This window comes from Mastigoproctus giganteus, chromosome 3 (assembly GCF_048544385.1).
Source record: "Mastigoproctus giganteus isolate SK-2022 chromosome 3, ASM4854438v1, whole genome shotgun sequence".
NCBI classification, from domain to species: domain Eukaryota; kingdom Metazoa; phylum Arthropoda; class Arachnida; order Uropygi; family Thelyphonidae; genus Mastigoproctus; species Mastigoproctus giganteus.
In genome coordinates, this window is record NC_143577.1 from 53,342,846 (window position 1) to 53,367,000 (window position 24,155).

Sequence of the window (24,155 nt, forward strand, 5' to 3'; positions counted from 1 at the left end):
AAAAACCGAGCCCGGAATATATTCCGCAAACATCCTACTACCAATAATCTTATAAATTATAAAAAACTCAGAGCCAAGGCTCGCCATATCAGGAAGAAAGCAAAAAGAGACTCCTGGATCCGATTTGCAAATTCAGTTAATAAAAATACAGATTCTAGAATAATATGGAGAAAAATAAAACAATTAAATGGCAAATTTCCTCCTCCATCCTCCCCAATTCTCAACTGGAATGGACAGGAGCTGTGTACTCCTGCAGAAATTGCAAATGCTTTAGGCTCTGTATTTGCACAGCTGTCTGCATCGACCACATACGACCAGTCATTTCAGAAGATTAAAGCTTCAGCTGAAAAATCTCGATTGAACTTCAAAACCAAATCGTGTCTATCATATGATCTACCCCTTACTATGATTGAACTTCAAGAAGCTGTATATACCTCAAAGAACAGTGCTGCTGGTCCAGACGGAGTGTATTATACAATGCTTAAACACTTAGATAACAAAGCATTATCCTTGCTGTTAACTTTCTACAATCGTATTTTCACTGAACATTCATTCCCCACATGCTGGCATCACTCCTATGTACTGGCAATTCCCAAACCAGGGAAAGATCACTCTGTCCCTCACCACTATAGACCTATTTCTCTTACCAACTGCTTGGGTAAAACCCTGGAAAAAATGATACACCGCCGACTGACCTGGTATCTTGACTCCAAAAATTTAATATCTGATAGCCAATTTGGCTTCAGGAAAAATCGATCATCCCTGGATCTCATGGTCAAAGCTGAAACAAACATCAGGAATGTGTTTATCCGAAATGAGCATCTCGTTATGGTATGCCTTGACATAGAGAAGGCCTTTGACACCACTTGGCGTTTTGGCATCTTGAAAGATCTACATTCCCTTGAACTCAGAGGCCACTTACCATATTTCATACAAAACTTCCTTCAGCATAGAACTTTTCAAGTCCGCTATCGGCAAGTCCTCTCGCAAATCTATATACAAGAGGAAGGAGTCCCACAAGGCTCAGTTCTGAGTTCTACCTTATTTGCAATAAGAATAAATAATATAACCAAATGCATACCCGTCCCTGTAAACACATATCTCTATGCCGATGACCTGACTGTTTCCTGCAGTTCACAGAATATGAACTTCATCGAAAGGCAACTACAAATCTCTCTTAACAATATTGAATTATGGATGAAACAGAATGGATACTGACTATCACATCAGAAATCCAGTGTCACTCATTTTTGTAACAAACGAAAGATGCATCCTGAACCAGAGCTTCACTTAACAAATCATCCTATATTAGTCATGAAAAGTATTTGTCTCCTGGGCCTCATTTTTGATAGCAAGTTTAATTTCTTAGAACATATCAAATATCTGCGGACTACTTGCCAGAAAAAAATGAATATACTCAGAGTTCTTTCTTCGACAACATGGGGTGCAGATCGCTATACCCTGCTTCAATTGTATAGAACTCTAATTAGGTCTCGTCTTGATTATGGTGCCCCAGTTTGACTCTGCCAGGGAAAGCGTACTTACACGCCTTGCACCTATTCAACATTCTGCCCTTAGGATTGCTACAGGAGCTTTTAGGACATCGCCAGTACAAAGCCTTTATATTGAAGCCCATGAAGTTCCACTCTGTCTCAGAAGAAAGGTGTTACTTCTGAATTATGCAGCTAAAATTCGAAGCATGCCTACCCATCCAATTTGGCCTATACTTAGTGACCCACAGTTTAAAATTTTTTATAGAAATAAACCCAGTGCAGTTCAGCCTACTGGTATCAGATTACAAGCACTATCAGAAACTTGGAATGTCCATCTCGAAAAAGTCCTCCAAGATCCAACCTGTTCAGTCGCCCCATGGGCCTATACTATACCATCCTGCGACAATTACTTCCTAAACTGGGGGAAGCATTCCCTGGCAAATAACAATATACAACAACTCCATACTGCTCACACAGAGAATTATCCTCTTTTTACAAAAATATATACCGATGGATCAAAGTCTGATAGTGCAGTAGGTGCTGCAGCAGTTTTCCCTTTTAACACCATCTCTCTATCACTTCCCACTGAATGCAGGAGTTATACAGCTGAGTTATTCGCCATCAAGCTTGCCCTACAAAATATTCTCCATCTGCCCATCAAAAAGAGTATAATATATACGGACTCGCAGAGTGCACTTATAATCCTACAAAACACCTCCTCACCAAAGAATCCTTTAATAAAAACTATAAGAGATATGTTGATACATACTCAGGAATGCCAGCTTGTAGTTATCTTTTGCTGTATCCCAGGCCACACTGGGATATCTGGAAATGAATGTGCAGATTATCCCGCCAAACATCCTTCTAATTCAGATTCATCATGTGCTCTCGTTCCATATGCTGACTACAAATTTAATATACAAAGAATATGTAAGGAACAATGGACACTTATATGGCAAAATAAACCAGATAATAAGCTCTTTCAAATAAAACCAGATCCACAATTATGGGCCTCTAGCTTCCGGGAAAACAGAAAGGAAGAAGTAATCCTAGCCAGAGCAAGAATTGGTCACAGTCACATTACCCACCTATTTCTCCTCACAGGCAATGATCCTCCTCAGTGTACACACTGCAATTCTCAACTCACAATGAAGCACATTCTTGTTGAATGCACCTTATACTCGCATGCCCGGCAACTCTCATTCAGTTTTCTTCCTAATCTTAAAGAATCTTTGAACCTCTGTCATATCATAGGTAACGATGCCAACCTCACAGAATTTTTCTCATTTATCAAACGGATAAACTTATATGATCAGTTCTGACTGTTTGCAAAACAGTCATCATGAGTATAGTCCACCTTGCTGATCGGCGCAATATGGCCTGAGCAGCCCTTGCGCCAAAAATAACAACAACAACCAAGCAGTGCTGCTTCAGAATGATTGAGAGATTTCAAAGATGGTCAAAAAAGTGGCAGATTTGTTTAGTGTAGCAAAAGCAAAATGCAAGGTTTTTGCAAAAAGCAAAATTCTCCGAAATGCACTCGGAGAATGGCAACCAAAAAATAACTTACCCACTTAGTGGGCTTGATTTAAAAACAGTAAAGGAAGGAAGGGATTTGGAAGTTATGATATGGGTGAACATAAAATTCTCTGAGCAATGTACACAAATTGCAAGAATGGCCCATGTTCTCCTGATGATTTGTTGAATGCTTGCTTGCTCGTAGAAATAGGGAGGTTTACTTGTAGTGATAGGCTCACAATCCCACTGTAAGAGCAGTTGAAATACTTTAAGTATGGAGACTGCACCTTAAAAAAAAAAAAAAAAAAACCTTCTTGAAAGAGTACAGAGATGGGCAATGTGCCTATTTGAGATCAGCAAAAGGGTGACTATATAAGGAAAGACTTCAGATATGTGGACTACAGAGCATGGTAACTAGGCACCTTAGAGGACATCTGACTGAGGTGTTTAAGCCTCGGAGAGGAGAAAGTAAAATGAGCAAGGGTGAAACACCACTGTTATGAAGAATTCCAGAACTAGGGACTAAAAATTCAAATTTTAGGGAAAGAGGTTTAGACTGGATTGTGAGAAGTTTTATTTTAGCTAGAGTTGTTAATTATTGAACTTCCATTAATAGTTGAGGTTGACAACTTGGGAAAATTAAAAAGGTTGGCTGGATATATATTTACACGTGTGTGGGGAAAAGCTTTTTATTATCCCCCCCAAAATATATATATAATAATAGAGAGGTCTTAAACACAATGTACTGGAAACTTATTACTACTTATTACTTTAGTCTGCGTGACATTTGAAGGTTGAGAACATATTTGTTGATGTTTAACTAGAATTTCTGTAGATTTTAATTTTCAAGAAATACATATGCCGGAAGGTTGTCCAAAAGACCACAAGTAGGTGGTATCAATTCAGGTTTTTTTTAAATGGTGGTTTGCAGTGTAGTGAATAGTATGCCAACCTCATAGTATTAAATCCAAACCTGCACTGTGTACGAATTTGTAAACAAAATATGGCCTTCATATGATGATTACTCAATTTTATTCAGCTGTTATGTGAAAGAGGTATACAAGGTAGGTTGAAGTGATTACAGAGCTGTTTATTGTTCATGTGCTTTTAAAGTAAAAAATTATATGTTGTGTATTGTGTTGGTGTATTTATCTTGGTACAAGGGATATTGTTGGCATATTGTGCCTGTCAGATGATATTAAATAGAAATTGTTATCATGATCTATATGTGACCTCATGTTCTGGGAAAAGAATATTACTTGATGTAATGTTTACAAAAATTTACTCCATAGTTGAATATACTGCACTGATGGATGCAGCAGCTAGTTCTCTTCCCAGAGGTAGATGTTTATTTTTGAAAGTTTCCTTGTGAAATTAGCAGCCCATTGATAATTTTAATTAATAAGTATTTTTTTTATTTCATCTGTACACAAAACCCAAACCTCCATCTGGATATTTCTGTTTTACTTAAAAATACAGTACTGCATTTAAATCCACCTTTGATTCTTATAATCAAAAATCTGATTTCAATAAGTGATGAGATTGTGGTGTGTGTTTGGTGATCTGAATTTCTAAATTTGATTTTATAAAGTATGTGATTTTAATTATCGTTGATTATATTAATTAAGCAGTGCCCGCTGTGCTTAAACTGAGTGTTGCAATAGTAATTTTTTTCGTGCACACTACAAAAAAAAAAAAATGTATAACAGTTGAGAAAGATGAAAATGCAAAGCAGTTTTGACTGAATTTTGCTGCTGAATTGAAAAAAAAAAAAAAAAAAAAAAAAGAGGTGGGGGGGGGGATGTAATTGGTGATGAATGGTAAGCCTTTTTTTGGTAGGCACAGTTTCAAAAAAACAGTATTTTTGAGGAAAAAAACTTATAGAATTCTTGCAAATATAACAGAACCTTGCACTGTCAAGCAAATGTCACTTGTAAATTTCCTGTGGACAGTAGCTCCTATTTGTCACTGGATTAAATCAGTTCAGTTGATATTAAAAGCCAGGAACACTTGCTTCCAGTAAAATAATTAAAATATTGGTATATTTATAAATGCAGGGTATTCCCTAGGCTACTCCCAAAAATTGGAAAGAGCAGAGCCTCACTTTTGCTTGCCTGTGGAGACTGATGGTGGGGAATTATGATATTGCCAACTCTACCATCTTAAAATTTACATTCCACACTCACTAAATGTAAGTCTGTCAGGTGTAGAGCTTTGAAACTTGAGAGTAGGTATGGTTGATGCCCAGCATCAAATTGCTTGGATTAAATTGGATATTATTTGTTTTATGAGAAATGTCATGGAGTTTTGATTATCAGTAAATTGGCCTATGATAGTGTAAGAATCTCTGCATAATGCTGAAATATTAAGCCTTTACACATGCTCATGATTATAAATAATCCAGAGAAAATATGCTAAACCAGCCAAAAAAAAAAAAATTCGAGAGAGAGAGAGAGAGAGAGAGAGAGAGAGAGAGAGAGAGAGAGAGAGAGAGAGAGAGAGAGAGAGAGAGAGAGAGAGAAGCAGAAGTAAATCACCAAGAAAGAGAAGAATGATGATATCCAGCCCAGGGTCCTGAGCTGGATATCATCATTGTTCTCTTGGTGATTTACTTCTCCTTCATTCTCTCTCGGTAATTCAGAATTTTTTTTTTTTTTTTTTTTTCTTGGCTGGTTCAGCATAAGCCTCAGGCTTCCTTGCACCATACGGCTAATAATATACTTAATACAGGAAATTTAAAAGTTTTTCTATTCTCAACATTGTTATGGCATATACATGTTATGACTTATGTTAGGTTTAAATACATTAATGTGTCTAACATTAAGTGGTTAAGGTTAAAACAATTATATTTAAATGACATATGTTAACTTGCCTTTGTGTTCTAAAGTTATTGGTTTGACAATTGAATGAATAATATTTAATCTTATTACAAAAAATAAAACTATGTTGTTTTTTGCTACTTTGTTAAAGCATGTTAACTGTGCTTTGCTGAAAATAAAATAAATTTCAAATATTGTGCATAACGTTTGAAAACATGATTTCTGTAATATGTGTGCGAGCATAGATTTTTAAAACTAGAAGCAAGATAGTGTGGGTATTTTTGCCTTGTGTGACTCTAGGAGTATAAAGGATGTGACAGTATTTATAAATGCAGTATAATCCTTGAAGAAAATAGCAGTAGCCTCTTTCAAGATATTTCAAATACGAAAAATTTGTTAAAAATTAATTGCTTAAGAAATCTCTTTTACTATAGGCTTGATTTATTTATTTTTCAGGTTGATTGATTTGGCAATTGATACTTATCGGAGAGCCATTGAATTGCAACCTAATTTTCCTGATGCATATTGTAATCTTGCAAATGCTTTAAAAGAAAAGGGATTAGTTCAAGAAGCAGAAGAATGCTATAACACAGCCCTTAGGCTATGCCCAACACATGCAGATTCCCTCAATAATCTAGCAAACATAAAACGTGAGCAAGGATATATTGAAGAAGCAACACGTCTATATCTGAAAGCATTAGAGGTAATGCATATTTGTAGTTATTATTTTTATAATTTTTTTTTCTCTTTTGATTAATCAGTGCTCTGCTTATTTCATTTGTATTAAGTGTTATTTTGAATTTCTATAAGAATTCACACCAGTATATATAAATTGCATGGTATCTTACAAATGCTATTTGTTTTAGAATGAGAGAGAGAAAGAGATTTCCATTTTATATTTTTAACTTTTGGGCTACCATTTATATTTTACTTTTTTTGTACTGTTAGCTATAATTCTAATGCTCTTTATCAAAAAAGTCTTAAATTTGTGCAGGTATGGAAAATCTTTGCTACTCTGCATTGTTTTTCTATCTTTACCATCCTGGAATGCTTTTGGCCCTTCAATGACGGCTACACTATCCATGAGTTGACTTAAATTTGCTAATATCATTTTTAATTGAATAACACCACCAAGAAGGCAACTGTATTATTCATTACACATTATAAGGCACTGTTGTGACCAGTTTCAGAGCTATTTGGCTTCTCGTCACACAATAGATAGTTGCAGTTAGCAACCTTGTTGCTGAATGGTGGATAAATTTATTTCATCTAAGCAAACATCCAGGTAGCATGCACAAGAAAAACTTCTGATCAAAAATGATATATAATCCATATTACTGGGCTGCACTGGCCCAATACAGCAAATTAGTAAAGGAAGTGAGATATTACAAGGGTTATCCTAAAAGTGATGCACACTGTGTGTGCTCCTCATTCCCATATGCCTGTGTGACTGACATTTATCAAAGCCAGACCATTGTTGAAGACAAGCAACACCCAGGTAAACCAAAGAACATTTACTTACAAACGTCGACAGTTGTAATATCACCATTTTGGAGGAATGCAGATGTGTAACCAATTAAGAAATGGCCAGTGAATCTGGAATACTGGAAGGTCACTGCCTGATAGGTCCCACATTTGCTGCCAGATGAGCAAAATGTAAAGAAATTGCGGCACAGTTAGTGATATAAAGGTGAAGAGTTTTTAAAATGCATTAAGAGTAGGAGACCGGCGGAATTACTTGACAAGTACAGGTCACTGATGAAAAAAAGCAGTGAATTAGGGTTGAAATTGAAAGTGTCTGCAATTCTGCCCAGACACGATAGAGGGAGTATATGATGAGAGCCCTGTCAATCAATTCGGCCCTGGAAAGATTGTGCAGGGCTCAAGGGGTAGAATTTTTTTCAGCCTGGTCTGTACTTGTTAACAGGAGAGACTGCTTCTACAGGGATGGGATACACTTAAATAGAAAGGGTGCAAGAATGTTTGCTGATGCTATCGAGGCAATGTTAGGTGGGTCGGAAAACTGCTAGATTGGGGGGATACAAGGACTAATAGATTAACAGTAGCCACTGGCAGAGGTGAAAGTGATTCTTGCACTGCTTCTATTGGAATGAGCCGCAGCCTGGAAAATAAGATGCAGGATATTTCAGAGACTGCTGGGAATCATTGGGGTACAAGTAAACACATGGGTTGTGTTAGGGTAGCTAAGAAAAAGAACAGGTGCATGTATACTTGTGTGTACACCAATGCTAGGAGTTTAGTAAATAAATTTGATGAATTTGAGGTATTGCTCAAAACATCAAAGGCAGATATTGTGGGGATTTCAGAGACGTGGTGTCACACAGATATAAGAAATGCAGAACTGGAATTTGGGGAGTACAATGTGTACAGAAAGGATAGACAGGATAGGAAGGGAGGAGGGGTTATGCTATTAATTAAGAAACACATAAAATCCAAGGAAGTGAAGCCAGTCGACATCGCTGGACAGTGCAGTGTCGAGTCAGTTTGGTGTGACATAAGCATTGGGAGATCAAAATTGAGAGTAGGAGTGTGCTATAGGCCTAATGACTCTGATGAGTATAATAAGAAACTGTTCGGAGAAATAGAGTGGGCCAGTAAATCAGAGAGTCTTATAATGGGGGATTTTAATTTCCCAGATATTGACTGGAATTTGGGGGCTGGTCACTCACACAGTAGCAAGGCTTTTGTGGATTTATTGGATGATTGTTTTCTACATCAGCATGTTCGGGAGGCAACTAGAGGGAGTAATACTCTTGATTTGATTATCAGTAGTGATTCTTCATGCATTCAGAATCTGCAGATAAATGAACCACTTGGTGGCAGTGATCACAGTGTGCTGAAGTGGGAGTTACTCAAAGAGGTAACTACCATTAGGGGTAAAGGGAAGGGGTATTGCTTTCGTAAAGGCGACTACAATGGACTGAGACAGTATTTAAATTCTATACAGTGGGATCAACTGATGATATTGCCAACAGCAAATTCAAAATGGGAAGCATTCAAAGAACTTATCGTGGAAGCTACTAGGCTTTACATACCAACTAAGAAATATTGTTCAAGGTTTAGGCCTAAATGGTTGTCAGATGAACTAATGAGGCATATGGCAGAGAAGAAAAATGCATGGGATACATACAAATTAACACGTGACACAGATGCCTATGATAGATACAAGTTGATCTGTAACCAAGTTACAAAGGAGGTTAGGCAGGCGAAGGCAGATTATGAGAGATCCTTGGCAAGGGATGCGAAGAAAAACAGCAAAGAGTTCTTTACTTATGTAAACTCTAGAAGGAAGGGGATGAATCAGATTGGTCCACTTGAGATCCATGGGTCAACTGTTGATGACCCTGCTCGGGTAGCTAACAAACTAAATGAATATTTTGCATCGACATTCACACATGAGGAGTTATTCAGCGAGGGGAATGCCAGAGGTGTATTCAACTCTAGCAGTAAGCTAGAGAATCTTGTAATAACTGAGAGCAAAGTGGAGGAGAAATTGTTGAAGATAAACACAAGAAAGGCACCTGGGGTGGATGGGATCTATCCAGTTATATTAAAGGAGGCAGCAAAGGAGGTAAGCAAACCCTTAGCCATAATTATGAGAGCTTCCTTGGACTCAGGGGAGGTACCCATTGACTGGAGATGTGCAAATGTGACCCCAATTCACAAAGGGGGATCAAAGGCTGACACAAGTAATTATAGACCTGTGAGTTTAACTTCTGTTCCCGGAAAATTAATGGAGGCACTGGTGAAAGAAGCACTGCAGGATCATCTAGACAAGACTTCAGTTATAGCTAGGACACAGCATGGTTTTGTTAAAGGGAAGTCTTGCCTGACCAATTTGATTGGATACTATGATGCAGTCACAAAAGAACTGGATGCAGGGAATAACTTTGATATTATATACTTGGATCTTAGAAAGGCTTTTGATACTGTTGCACATGGAAGACTGCTGCACAAATTGGAGCAGTGTGGCATTGGAGGCAAGTTGCTGCTATGGATAAAGGGGTGGTTGAGGGGGAGAAGACAGAGAGTGGTAATCAATGGACACTGCTCATCGTGGACTAATGTTATTAGTGGAGTCCCTCAGGGTTCAGTATTGGGGCCTTTATTGTTTTCTGTATTTATAAATGATATTGATGATGGTATATCAGGCTTAATGTCCAAGTTTGCAGACGATACAAAGGTTGGCAGGGTTGTCAAGGACACTACTGACACTATGCTGCTGCAACAGGATTTGGAAAGGTTGAGCAGATGGGCTTCGAGGTGGCAAATGAAGTTTAACATTGACAAATGTAAAGTACTACATATGGGAAACAGCAACCCCAGAGCAACGTATCAACTCTGTGGTACTACACTGACAGTGGTAGAGAATGAAAGGGACCTGGGGGTGGTGGTGCAGGCAGATATGAAGTTCTCTGAGCAGTGCAGACGAGCTGCAAGAGTAGCTCATGGTGTATTGTCAATGATATATAGAAATTTTTCTAGCAGGGATAAGGAGGTGATTATTCCCTTGTATAAGGCAGTGGTCAGGCCACACCTAGAGTACTGTATACAGGCCTGGAGGCCTCATTTCAGGAAGGATGTAGAGCTGCTGGAACGAGTACAGAGAAGGGCAACTAGATTGGTGAATGGGACAAAGGGGTTCTCTTACGAAGAAAGGCTTAAGTTTTGCAAATTACAGTGTCTGGAAACTAGGCACCAGCGGGGTGATCTGATAGAGGTGTACAAAGCCTTGAATGGTTTGAGCATGCTCAATGCTGATGGGATTCTTCCTCTAGCTCAGAAAAATCACCTGAGAGGGCATAAATTCAAATTGAGGAAAGACAGATGTAGGATAGATGTGCGGAAATTTGCCTTTAGCCAGCGGGTGGTTGGTGGGTGGAACAGACTTCCATCCCTTGTCGTGGAAGTTGATAGCCTAAATAAGTTTAAGGCTCAGCTGGACAGGTATTTCGAACGAACAGAGGGGTGAAGTGGAAGTGGTTATTTTTATTTATTTATGTTACTTTTTTTTTTTTTTTTTTTTTTTGGCTGATGCTGCATAAGCTTGCTTTCTTGCATCAAATGCCTCTACTAATGCTAATGCATTGTTGCCATTGATCAGATATAGACATGTGACTTTTAACCTGAATTGAAGCACAATCAGCTCACTGGATACATCTGTGTTCACCACACCTTCTAAATGCTGCTGACAACAATCAGTGGTGAAACAAATGGTCATTGTAGCCTACAGTTATAAGAGCATTATTGCTGCGTGGAAGATTAATAACTGTAGACTACTGTAAAATTTGACAGAATCAACCATAGTTGTTGGAAGCTGGTGTACTTGTACTCCACAACAGTGCAAAGCCTCAATTCACACAACCTTCACAGCTTGTTCTTACAATTTCTAGTGGGAAGCACTCTCACCTCCCCCTTATAGTCCTGATATGAGTCCTTGCAATTACAATCTATTCTCCAAGCTCAAGGAACCATTGTGTGGACGAAGTAGTGTCAAGTGCAGTCATGAACCAATGCATCAGACAGCTGAACTTCGACAGACAGTTAAACAGAATTAAAGAATTATCCAAACATTAGGAAGTGGGTCAAATGGTGTGAAGCAGACTTTGAAGGTTTTTGATATTAATTACTTTATAAAATAAAATAATTTTAAATTAATCACTTTTGTTATAACCCTTGTATTTTGATACAGATATTGAAATAGTTTGAGAGAGATAAAAAGGATGATACTCTGTGTTATATTTTTGGGGATACTGTCTGATATGCCTTTATCAATGGCATAAACAAATGTCTGAAACAAAAAGGGACCAGTAGTGAACCCTGTGGGAACAATAACCAATATAAGTAACCCATGTCTCGTATAACTTAAACTTTTTACCTCTATAATACCTTCCCATCAAGGCGCCTCCATAGCCAGTTGGGCAGGAGCAGCAGTGCATAGCACACGCTTAGACGGGGTTCAAGCCAGTGACCACCAAATATGGAGGATGCGGAAATGTCGGGGAATGACCACCGCATGTTCCCGGAGCAATATGGCCTTAGTTGCTAATGCTCCTAAAAACCAAATAACTAACTAACCTTCCCATCAATTGCATATTGCTGTGTTAGATGATATCAAAAGGCTTACTAAAGTCTAAACATACTTTATCAAAATTATTTGCATCCATTTCTTTTCATGAAAATCCAATAATTGGTTAGTTAGTTTCTCTTACTAAATCCATACTGTTTCTTGTTTAATTCTACTTATGTCCAGATGGTCTTGCAGTATATCTTTAATTGTTGGTTCCATAACTTTCCTTGCCAAAGTGTAATCCTTTCAGAAGCATATACGTAAATGTATATTTTGAATGTCACTTTGAACAATATGTCCAGTAATGTTTGAAGTGTTGGACAGTGAAGTCAAAATAAGAACACACTAATATTTTGAAGCATTTATATGCAGTTTTCATTTTTACAACAAAATTTAAAGTTCACAAAAAGATTCTCTACAGAACCCATTACTATTAAAAATTCACTGTGGGGAACCCTAACCATATTTTGCAAACTCACTGCTGAAAGGGTTAAACTTGTAGGTCTTTAATTTTCTGTTTCACTTTTGTAATGAGAACATTTTCCCACCTCCAATCTGCTGGGACTTTACCAAAGTGCATAGGTACATTCATTGTAATAGATATGGGCTTAGCATTGTGTCCTGTTTCTTTCTTTAATATTACTAGATAAATCTTATTACAAACTCAGTTCTAGGATTTTGATCATTGTTTTGAGTATAGTTATCTTTGATATTTTTGACTTTTGAGCTCTCACTGCATTCTCCTAAAAATGAAGCTGAGGATGATTCATTTGCAATTTGTCTTGATACAAATAGAAACATATTGCAGTGGTTTCTATTTGTATCGAGAGACAGCTTTTTTTTTTTTTTAACATTAGCAATGCATCTACTCAGTTTAAACTTCTACATCACTGCCTAAAGGAGTTGAGTTGGGCAAGGACCTTTTCATTTCTTCACTTTTGTTATAGGCTTTGATGGAAACTCATTTTACCACTGTTTTGATAATGACACAGACAAGAGAAATCTTTTGTTTGAAAAAGATTGCTGATGAAGAGAAAGACTGAATTCCACAGCTTTCTCTCTTTCCTTTATATGCAAATAATAGCATTTGATATTTGCCTTTGCAAAATGTTTTTAATAATATATGCATAAATTTACACATTTGATCTTTTTTTTTTCGCATGTTTTTTTTCATGTTTTCCTTTGAAGTCCAGCAATAAAACTTTGATTTCTTGTATCTAGATTAATACATCTTTAAGTTACTTTTTTGATCAATCTGTGTTTCCCACCCTTTGTTTATTGGCTTAGAATTGGCATCATGTCTTTTTCATGGTGATGCTTTATCAATGTAACTAAAATTACACAAGTTATTGGATCCCATTGAGTTATTCTGTAAATCAGGATTGTCAATTCTTCCTTGCAAAAATATATCCATCACATATCTGGTGATATTCCTGGTTCTTGCTTTGTACTAACAAATGAGAAAATGCTTTCTATTTCTTAAACTGTACCTGATTTATCTGATTTTGGAACAGTGATCCATTTGGGACAATATGAAAGCAATGTTGCTATCTACCAGAAATTGAAGAAAATGTAATGTTCTGCTATGGTTTCTCTCTCTCTCTCTCTCTCTCTCTCTCTCTCTCTCTCTCTCTCTCTCTCTCTCTCTCTCTCTCTCTCTCTCTCTCTCTCTCTCACACACACACACACACACACACAGAAAAGGATGTGATGCCCAGCAGTCATTCAGAGATTGTTAGCACACACACCATGTGCAGAACTGAACAGCAATAGAATAAATATCATATGACATGAGCAAATCCTTTCTCATAGAATTTGTAGTGAAAGTTGCTTTGCAGTGAGCAGGTCTGTATTTTACTCTTTGAGAATCCATTGGTGGTACACTTCTTTGTTGCATATGGGAAGAGTTGCCCATATACATATCCCTTTCTCATTTAAAATGTACCTGCCTTTATTGATTAATTAACAAGTGCAGTTGAATCTCTTCACGCAATCCTTTTTTTAACATCCCGGCACATTGTAATGACTGTGTGCCAGGTCCCAGCTGATTTTCCTATAAACCTAATGCATTTATTATGATGACTTCAAAAGATGAATGAATTTCCTCTAATGGCAAATTTTCACCTATTTTTTTATTTTATTTATTTATTTTTTATTATAATATTCATATTTGAAAATCGGAGAATTTTCAAGCTAATGATGAGCTTGCAGGCTGACTGTGAGGAAAACGTAAGGTTGAAGATTTTGTTTTCTGATTGTATGGTTCCAGAAATTTGACTGGTCAGGAGCTGTCTTTCAAAAAAAGTGTGGGACAAAAGTGCAGCTGTCTACACCGAAGGTATGAAGAAATGAAAGAGAATTGTTTAAAAAATGTTTGAATTTGATAAGAATGATATCTTCAGTGCTTACAAAATTTTTTTTTTTAAGTTGACACTGTATAAAACACATGTAAAGGTGAGAAATGTAGTGGGGTGGGGGAGAAAGACAAAACAACAGATTACCATTCTTTTATCTGCAAATGTGTTTGGCACAGAGAAGCTTCGTCTTTTAATCATTAGGAAAGCCCAAAAGCCTCTATGCTTTAATGGTTTAAAGGCATTGCTGACTGTATCAAGCAAACCAAAAGGCTTGGATTTCAAAAATCTACAAAGAATGGATGAGAGACTTAGATTGTAAGATGAACAGGGAGAATAGAAAAATTTTGCTAGTTGTGGATAACTGCACCTCTCATTGCAAAGTGAATGGTCTATGTGCAATCAGTGAGTACCTGCTGTCTAATATGACAGCAGTTCTTCAACCACTTGATCAATGTGTAATCCAGTGCTTTAAGAAAAATTGTCAAAGAAATGCTATTAAATGAAATTTTGCTGTGTATTTAAAATAAAACACAACATGAAATAAATGTGCTGTAGGCATTGTATTTATGCCTCAGCATGGGATGAGATTGATGAAAAGGTGATCGTCAGCTGCTTCAGTTGTGGGATTTTGTTGCCTTGAATGATGTAATGAATGAAGCTTTGCCTTCTTCCTCTGTTAATTGCAAAGAACAATCTGATAATAGTGAAGAAATTTGAGGATGTGTATCATTGCCTGAACTTAAAGAGGAAACATGTTTTGAAGATTGCAGAAGTAGATGTGAATATTGAATATTTCAGGATATGCACAAATGAAAAGAAATTCGTGGCAGGTGTAATAGAACTTGAAATTTGTGATGATGAAGAGCAAGAACCTGCTCTATGAAGTGTTATTGAAGGATGTCTGTCAAGGATTAGAACTTGTACTTCGTTTTTTAAAAAGCACAGCCTAACTGAAAGTGAATTACCTGTCATCATGCACCTCATAATTCTCTTTCTAAAATGCTCTACCTGAAATAGTGCATTTTGACAGGTTATTTTAAAGTTTGAAATGAATAATCCTGTCTATTGTTAGGCCTTTGTATATAATGCACACATGAATAAATACTGTGCATATGTGTTATGTGTATGGTAATTAATGCATACATAACTTATAAATTAATCTTACTACCCCATACAATCAATGCAAAATGTACACTTCGTTTTTTTGTTTAATACTGTAGTATATGTTCTGAATTAATTTACTATATTGTAATATTAGAATTATATTAAATGTTCAAACTTTACTTTGTACTTGTCTGATTTTTATGAACTGTTGATCACCAATAACTTCCTTGCAATATAACAACCAATTTTTCTCATTCCCCTTTTATCGGGGGGGGGGGTCTTGCTATAAAGAACTGAGACTGTGTTTTAAAAATAAACTCTTGACAGTAACCACTAAGCATGAATATATTTTTTACAGGTATTTCCAGAATTTGCAGCTGCTCATTCTAATTTAGCCAGTGTTTTACAGCAGCAGGGAAAATTAAATGAAGCACTTATGCATTATAAAGAAGCTATCAGGTAAGTAATAGCTGAAAATGCAATTGATAAGTATTTATGAATGAACTGGTGTTTGAAGATCTTTAATTTAATTTTCTGAATTTCGTGTTAACTTTCATATATTACTGAAAAAAAAGTGAATATCGTGTTTTATGACAAGCATATCAAAGTTTGTCTTTACAGAAAAAGTGTAATTACAAGAAGTGTACTTTTGAAGGAAGGGGTGTTTTTTTTTTTTTTTTAACATTTCTTTAAAATGATCAGGATAGCTAATTTAGAGCATTTATTATTCTTTCAAAGGTTTAAATTTGCATCTAATCTATAAACAAGAAAAAAAAAATTAGAAATACCTATGCATTAGTTTACTTTTGATTTTTCATAAAATGCTTCTGAAATCATTTGCCAATCTCTATTCATCAACTCCTGTAGCATTCTAAACAGTAATGCTTTCTATGAATGAATCTGCATTCAAATGCACTTGTTTTTCCTGTAATTTGGTGTGAAATTTTGTAGTGTTTCTGCTAAGCTCCCAATACTACAATAATCAGTATAACAGAAACTTCCACTTATTGATATTCATTGTCAAATGAAAGTATGTAGGAGTGGCTATGTAGATATGTACATTGCTTGTCGTTGGACTAAGCATGAATATTGAAGTCAAGTCAGTGAGGCAGGTCATGTAGTGAGAGACCAACCATAGCAGTGACAAGGGTCACTACCAATTATCATTAGTAAGATAATGAAAAAGAACCAGTGAATACTTGGCAAAAACTTGCAACTCTGCTTGTTTTGTGGGAGAGTGCTAGTTGTGTATGCAGAGTACGTTTTGCAAGTGTTAATTATATAATGAAGAGAAAGAAGTTTGTAGAAACATCTTGCAATATAAAGAGGAAGAGACCTTGGACTGGAGATGAGAGTTTAGTACATCATTCTGAATCACGGAGCAAGTGAGCCAGAGGAATACCATCACCAAGCTTTATGGGATGTTATTTGTTTAATCTATTCAGAATTCATGTTATCTACTACTGCCAACATTAACCCCTTCAGTGAGCTTGGCAGAAAAAGTTGCACAAGCTTGAATGCTATTGCATTTTCTGCAACACTTTGTATTTTTTTGAGGAAAAGATAAGAAAGAATTTAAGCTGGTGCACATTTTGATAAGAAATACAAATATCTTTAGTAATAGCAGTCTTGTTATCCAGAAAATAACTATTTTTCCAGCTTGCATTGCACTGTGGTGCAAAAGAAATCAAAGCTGAAATCTATTTTTTTGTTTGCAGTTAAAGATTAATTAGTGATGTAGATTGAAACAGGAGAAATTCACTGACCAAAATCTAAATTCAACCAGTGCTACGCATTTTACACCTCTTATCTGAATTTTTTTTTTATTGAAAAAATGTTATGTAAATGGTGAAAATGTGCAAGGTTCATGGGATAGAATTTTTCTCAAGTTAACAGGAGACTGTTTTTACAGTGATAGGATACACTAGAATAGAAGGGGTGCAAGAATATTTGCTGATGCTAATGAGGCAGTGATAGGTGGGTCGGAGAACTGCTAGCTTGGTGGGATACACAGACTAATAGCTTAACTAGAGCTGCGGGCAGAGGTGAAAGTGATTCTTGCACTGCCACTATTGGTACATGGAGCAGCCTAGAAATCAAAGTGTCCGTGACTTCAGGCCCTGCTGTTGGTCATCATAGAACAAATAAATACATGGGCTGTGTTAGGGTAACTAAGAGTAAGAACAGGTTCGTGTATACTTGCATGTGCACTAATGCTAGGAACATTGTAAATACATTTGAATTTGAAGTATTGATTAAATCACTAAATGCAGACATTGTGGGAATAGTGAAAACATGGTGTGACTCAGACATAAGACACTATTAAACTCCTGCTCAGATAGCAAACAAACTGAATGAGTATTTTGCATCTACATTCACACATGAGTTATTAAGGATTGAAAATGCCAGAAGGTTATCAAATTGTAGCAGGGTGCTTAATGATTTTGTAATAACTGAGAGAAAAGTGGAAGAGAAATTGTTGAAGTTAAACATAAAGGTGCCTGAGGTGGATGGGATCTTTCCAGTTATATTAAATGAGGCAGCAAAGGAACTAAGCAAACACTTAGCCATAATTATGAGAGCATCCTTGGACTCAGAGGTGGTCCCCACGGACTGGAGATGTGCAAATGTATTCCCAATTCACAAAGGGAGATTGAAGGGTGACACGAGTAATTACAGACCAGTTAGTTTAACTTCTGTTCCGGGTAAAATAATGGCGTCACTGGTTAAAGATGCATTGCAGAATCATCTAGACAAGACTGCAGCAATAATTCAGATACAGCATGGGTTTGTTAAGGCAAAGTCTTGTCTGACAAATTTGATTGGATGTTATGATGTGGTTACAAAGGAACTGGATGCAAAAAATAATTTTGATATCATATACTTGGATTTCTGGAAAGCTTTTGACATTGTTGCACATGGAAGACTACTGTACCAATTGGAGCAGAATGGTATTAAGGGTAAGTTGCTACAATGGATAAAAGGTTGGTTGAGTGGGAGAAGACACAGGGTGGTAATCAATGGGCGCTGGTCTTCGTGGACTAATGTTATTTGTGGAGTCCCACAGGGTTCGGTGTTGGGTCCACTGTTGTTTTGTATGTTTATCAATGATATTGATGAAGGTGAAATTACAGTAATCTTATAATACCGTGATAAATCTGACTAAAAAATGAATAGCAAAGGCTTAAAAAACGGTACTCACCTTGTATAAATCTGCAATAAATTTATTGGTAGATGGTGGCTAAATTTAGGTTGGAAGAAGCATTAAAAAGAACTTAAGGCAGAATGGGATGAGAATATTTTAAAAAGATTTTAAAATGAGCGCAAGGAAGTAGAAGTGCAGATCTCCAATCCTTGGTTGTCATAAAGAGGTTAAAGGACGCAAATGAAAAAAGAGAAGACCAGTGGTGCCAATAGTCGTTACTAGGGACTTACGTTGAATAAACCGTCATCAGTTGGCAAATGGGAGAGAAGTGAGCGCGTGTTGTATTTAAAGTTTATCTATACTCTTGTGATGTTCTTTTTGACACATGGGAACTTTAGCCGCGAGAGGTTCCAAGCTGGTGAGAGGTTCCAAGCTGGTGAGAGGTTGAAGGGAAGTTTAGCATTAATAATATTGAGATCGGAATGGTGTCGGTACCATTCGATGGTGAGGGCTTCATATTGAAGAATTCTGTAGCTCGATCTAAGTTTAATAATGGTGATGGCAAAGTCAACAAGAGGGGTGTGGTTGTGGGTTTGAGCGTGGGTTGTTAACTCAGTGCAGGATTGACTTGTCCTGAAACTGTTGAAGTGGTAGTATGCGCGGGTATTGGAAGTTGTGTAGGAACTGAATTTGGTGGTAGTGCTGCCGATGTAACAGGTGTCGCAGTTTGGTTGGCATTTTATGAGTTATATTATATTATCGAGATCATTGATGGGATATTTGTGCGTATCTTTATAAGAATTAAATAGGGAACCTAGTTTATTGTAAGTAGAGAAGGTGAGGGAGATGTCGGTATATTTGAATGTACGTCGGAATTGTGCTGCGAATTCGCTATGATAAGGGAGAACTATGCGAGTATTTGTCTTGTTACTGTGTTTGGTGGGGTTACTAATACTGTTTTTAACGGTGGATATTGCGTGTTGGATGAGTTGAAGGGGTAGCTCCTGGCTATGAATTTATCAGTAAGGTATTGAAGTTCATTGTGTAAATCGTTTTGTGAAGAGCTGAATTTGATAGCATTGTAGATTTGGTTGTGTAGGACGGCTTTTTTGGTACTAAGGAGAAGATGTGAAGTGAAATGTAGATATTTACCGGTGTGAGTGTTTTTTTTCTGAAAATCTTGGTATTTAAATTTGTATCTGTTGTATAAATAGTGAGATTAATTTTCTTAATCTGGTTGTCCGTTGCGGTTTCGAGGGTAAGGTTTAGCCTGTCATGTATTGTATTGAATTTTAAAAAAAGATTGTCTATGGTTGTTCTGTTGCCTATTATTAGGATATCATCGGCGTAGTGTATGTATAATTTAATTTCAGAAGGGAAAGGTTGAAAAATTTGGTTTTCAATAGTGGCGAGATAAATTTCAGAAAGGGGGACAGAAATGCCTAAACCCATTGGTAAACCGAATGTTTGTTGATAAATTTTATTACTAAATATAAAATATCTAGCGTCTAGTAAAAGAGTGGCAAGTTCAAGGATGTGGTCAACTGAAAGAGAGGTACGTTTCGTTTACGTTTCGTTAAAGTGTCATCAGCTGTTAGAAGTGCACGTAATGCTTGTAGGGTGAAAGGAATATGCACATTCCTTTAGTGTATAGGGATATGATGTCAAAAGAAGCTAATACGTCTTCGTCAGATATGGTTGTGTTACTGATTTTTTGGAATGCTTGGTTGGTATTATTAATTTTGAATGTAGAGAATCGAGTGAGTGGGGATATAATTTTGACAAGGAAGGTGGATAAATTAGCAAGAGCTGATCTACTAAAAGAAACGACAGGTCTTAGTGGGTGGCCAGGTTTGTGTAACTTGGTTATTCCGAACATGTTGGGCAGAACGTTGTTGCGAATACCTATCTGTTGTAATGTAAAGAGGTTGATTTCTTTGTTCTGTCTGAGTTTTCTGAGAATTGTATCAAGTTTATTTTTAAGTTTTGTAATGTTGTGGTTGCTGTCATTTGTATATGTATCTTGTTCGGCTAAAATTAATTCCATTTTTTATGTGTAGGTGTTCTTTTCCAGGATAATGATTGTCTCTCCTTTGTCAGCTTTTTGGATGATGATATTTGGGGTTTTGCTTAGTCTTTGTAACCCCAAATATCATCATACAAACATCATCATTACCTCACTGTTAGGAAAGTTGGACTGGAGAAAGTCAAGTTGCAAAGAGAGGAAGTCAAAGAGCTCCAAGTGATTAGTGGAGTTGGGAGAACAGTAGAGACAACAGATGAATTTGACACAATGAGGTAGAGAGATTTTAAGCCAGAGAAGATCAAAGAGAGGAGATTCCAAATTGCCAAGTCTCTGACAGGGAATATAAAAACGGATATATGCACAAGTACCACCTTTGAGGCGAAAGGAATCATACAGCGAATAATTTGGGCATCTGAGATGAGCAGTAGTTGAATCAACTGATAACTGAGATTCTGTCAGAAAAAGTACATGGGGTTTGGCAGACTTCAAGTGGAAATGGACCATCGTTGAGATTAGAATTGAGACCACGTATATTTGTGAAATGAATTAGGAAGTCCTTGGGAGGTTTAGATCTTTTCGCAGATGAGCTTGCTCTATTAGTTTGACATTTCATGGTGTATTCAATAGTAAGAAAAAGTGGGTGGGACATGCTGTATGAAGTAATAAAATTTTTGGATATGGCGTACATGTGGTAAGAATATACCCAGATCCTTGACATAATGTGGCCTCGACAATACTCCCCACATACACACTACTCGTACTCCCTCCGGTCACTATCTGGCAGAGTAGAGGTAGCAAGATTATACAGTAGCTGATACGGAAGCCTCCTAGAGAGCTACCAGTAGGTTCGGTCTGGTGTACTAACCAGTGGCCGGCCTGCGAACACCGTTTTAGAGCTGTACCCTTGAAATGTAAGGAATATTGGATCTCGCCACGACGTTCATCATAACCTCAAAAGTCATCAATCAAAATGCATGATGGAAGAGATAGGGAAGGGTTAATCGGAACTTAGCTCTAGAGACTAAACATGGGTTCCACCACTTCAAGCCTCCAATAAGCAAAGTTGTGGTATTATCTACCACCTACCTAGAGTCATCTACCACCTAGTTCTGCCCGGTAACATAGAGGGGTGGTGTTCCTCCATGTGGTGTGGGCACCACACCTCGACCCCTGCTTACGTTGGTTCACACCTGGGTGGTCACCCACCATGTACTTGTGCATGGAGGTTATACCCAGGATTACTAACAGTCCCACCATCGTGAAGGTGCAAGCAGAGGATTTGGCTGTCACAGACCGTCCGGACTTCGCCGAAATTAGGTTCACTTGACTAGAGTGTCACCGGAATATCAGTTCCATCAGCGTTTTAGACTCCTAGGTAGCAAGTACAGCTTGTCTGTCATATCTGAGCGAATGTACAGGTGCAGGTATACTTGCGTGTACACCAATGCTAGGAGTTTAGTAAACAAGTTTGATGAATTTGAGGTATTGCTCAAAACATCAAAGGCAGATATTGTTGGGATATCAGAGACGTGGTGTCACACAGATATAAGGGATGCAGAACTGGAATTTGGGGAGTACAACGTCTACAGAAAGGATAGACAGGATAGGAAGGGGGGAGGGGTTATGCTATTAGTTAAGAACCACATAAAAACCAAGGAAGTGAAGCCAGTCGACATCACTGGACAGTGCAGTGTTGAGTCAGTTTGGTGTGACATAAGCATTGGGAGATCAAAATTGAGAGTAGGAGTGTGCTATAGGCCTAATGACTCTGATGAGTATAATAAGAAACTGTTCGGAGAAATAGAGTGGGCCAGTAAATCAGAGAGTCTTATAATGGGGGATTTTAATTTCCCAGATATTGACTGGAATTTGGGGGCTGGTCACTCACACAGTAGCAAGGCTTTTGTGGATTTATTGGATGATTGTTTTCTACATCAGCATGTTCGGGAGGCAACTAGAGGGAGGAATACTCTTGATTTGATTATCAGCAGTGATTCTTCATGCATTAAGAATCTGCAGATAAATGAACCACTAGGTGGCAGTGATCACAGTGTGCTGAAGTGGGATTTACTCAAAGAGGTAACTACCATTAGGGGTAAAGGGAAGGGTTATTGCTTCCGTAAAGGCTACTACGATGGACTGAGACAGTATTTAAATTCTATACAGTGGGACCAACTGATGATGTTACCAACAGCAAATTCAAAATGGGAAGCATTCAAAGAACTTATCTTGGAAGCTACTAGGCTTTACATACCAACTAAGAAATATTGTTCAAGGTTTAGGCCAAAATGGATGTCAGATGAACTAATGAGGCATATGGCAGAGAAGAAAAATGCATGGGATACTTACAAATTAACACATGACACAGAAGCCTATGATAGATACAAGTTGATATGCAACCAAGTTATAAAGGTGGTTAGGCAGGCGAAGGCAGATTACGAGAAATCCTTGGCAAGGGATGCGAAGAAAAACAGCAAAGAGTTCTTTACTTATGTAAACTCTAGAAGGAAGAGGATGAATCAGATTGCTCCACTTGATATTGATGGGTCAACTGTTGATCCTGCTCAGGTAGCTAACAAGCTAAATGAATATTTTGCATCGACATTCACACATGAGGAGTTATTCAGCGAGGGGAATGCCAGAGGTGTATTCAACTCTAGCAGTAAGCTACAGAATCTTGAAATAACTGGGAGTACAGTGGAGGAGAAATTGTTGAAGATAAACACAAGAAAGGCACCCGGGGTGGATGGGATCTATCCAGTTATATTAAAGGAGGCAGCAAAGGAAGTAAGCAAACCCTTAGCCATAATTATGAGAGCTTCCTTGGACTCAGGGGAGGTACCCATAGACTGGAAATGTGCAAATGTGACCCCAATTCACAAAGGAGGATCAAAGGCTGACACAAGTAATTATAGACCTGTGAGGTTAACTTCTGTTCCAGGAAAATTAATGGAGGCACTGGTTAAAGAAGCATTGCAGGATCATTTAGACAAGACTTCAGTTATAGCTCGGACACAGCATGGTTTTGTTAAGGGGAAGTCTTGCCTGACCAATTTGATTGGATACTATGATGCAGTCACAAAAGAACTGGATGCAGGGAATAGTTTTGATATTATATACTTGGATCTTAGAAAGGCTTTTGATACTGTTGCACATGGAAGACTGCTACACAAATTGGAGCAGTGTGACATTGGAGGCAAATTGCTGCTATGGATAAAGGGGTGGTTGAGGGGGAGAAGACAGAGAATGGTAATCAATGGACACTGCTCATCGTGGACTAATGTTATTAGTGGAGTCCCTCAGGGCTCAGTGTTGGGTCCATTATTGTTTTCTGTATTTATAAATGATATTGATGATGGTATATCAAGCTTAATGTCCAAGTTGGCAGACGATACAAAGGTTGGCAAGGTTGTCAAGGACACTACTGACACTATGCTGCTGCAACAGGATCTGGAAAGGTTGAGCAGATGGGCTGAGAGGTGGCAAATGAAGTTTAACATTGACAAATGTAAAGTACTACACATGGGAAACAGCAACCCCAGAGCAACGTATCAGCTCTGTGGTACTACACTGACAGTGGTAGAGAATGAAAGGGACTTGGG

General features: G+C 37.5%; 1 protein-coding gene across 1 annotated transcript in view; it reads left to right on the forward strand.

Annotated features, from left to right (window-relative positions):
* The window catches only part of sxc (O-linked N-acetylglucosamine (GlcNAc) transferase sxc), a 211,300-nt gene that overhangs the window by 99,836 nt on the left and 87,309 nt on the right, over positions 1 to 24,155 (forward strand). Inside the window, exons 9-10 of the mRNA XM_090369293.1 lie at positions 6,287 to 6,533; positions 15,741 to 15,841. Coding sequence (XP_090225419.1) covers positions 6,287 to 6,533; positions 15,741 to 15,841 — 348 coding nt within the window. The remainder of the gene's footprint in view (positions 1 to 6,286; positions 6,534 to 15,740; positions 15,842 to 24,155) is intronic.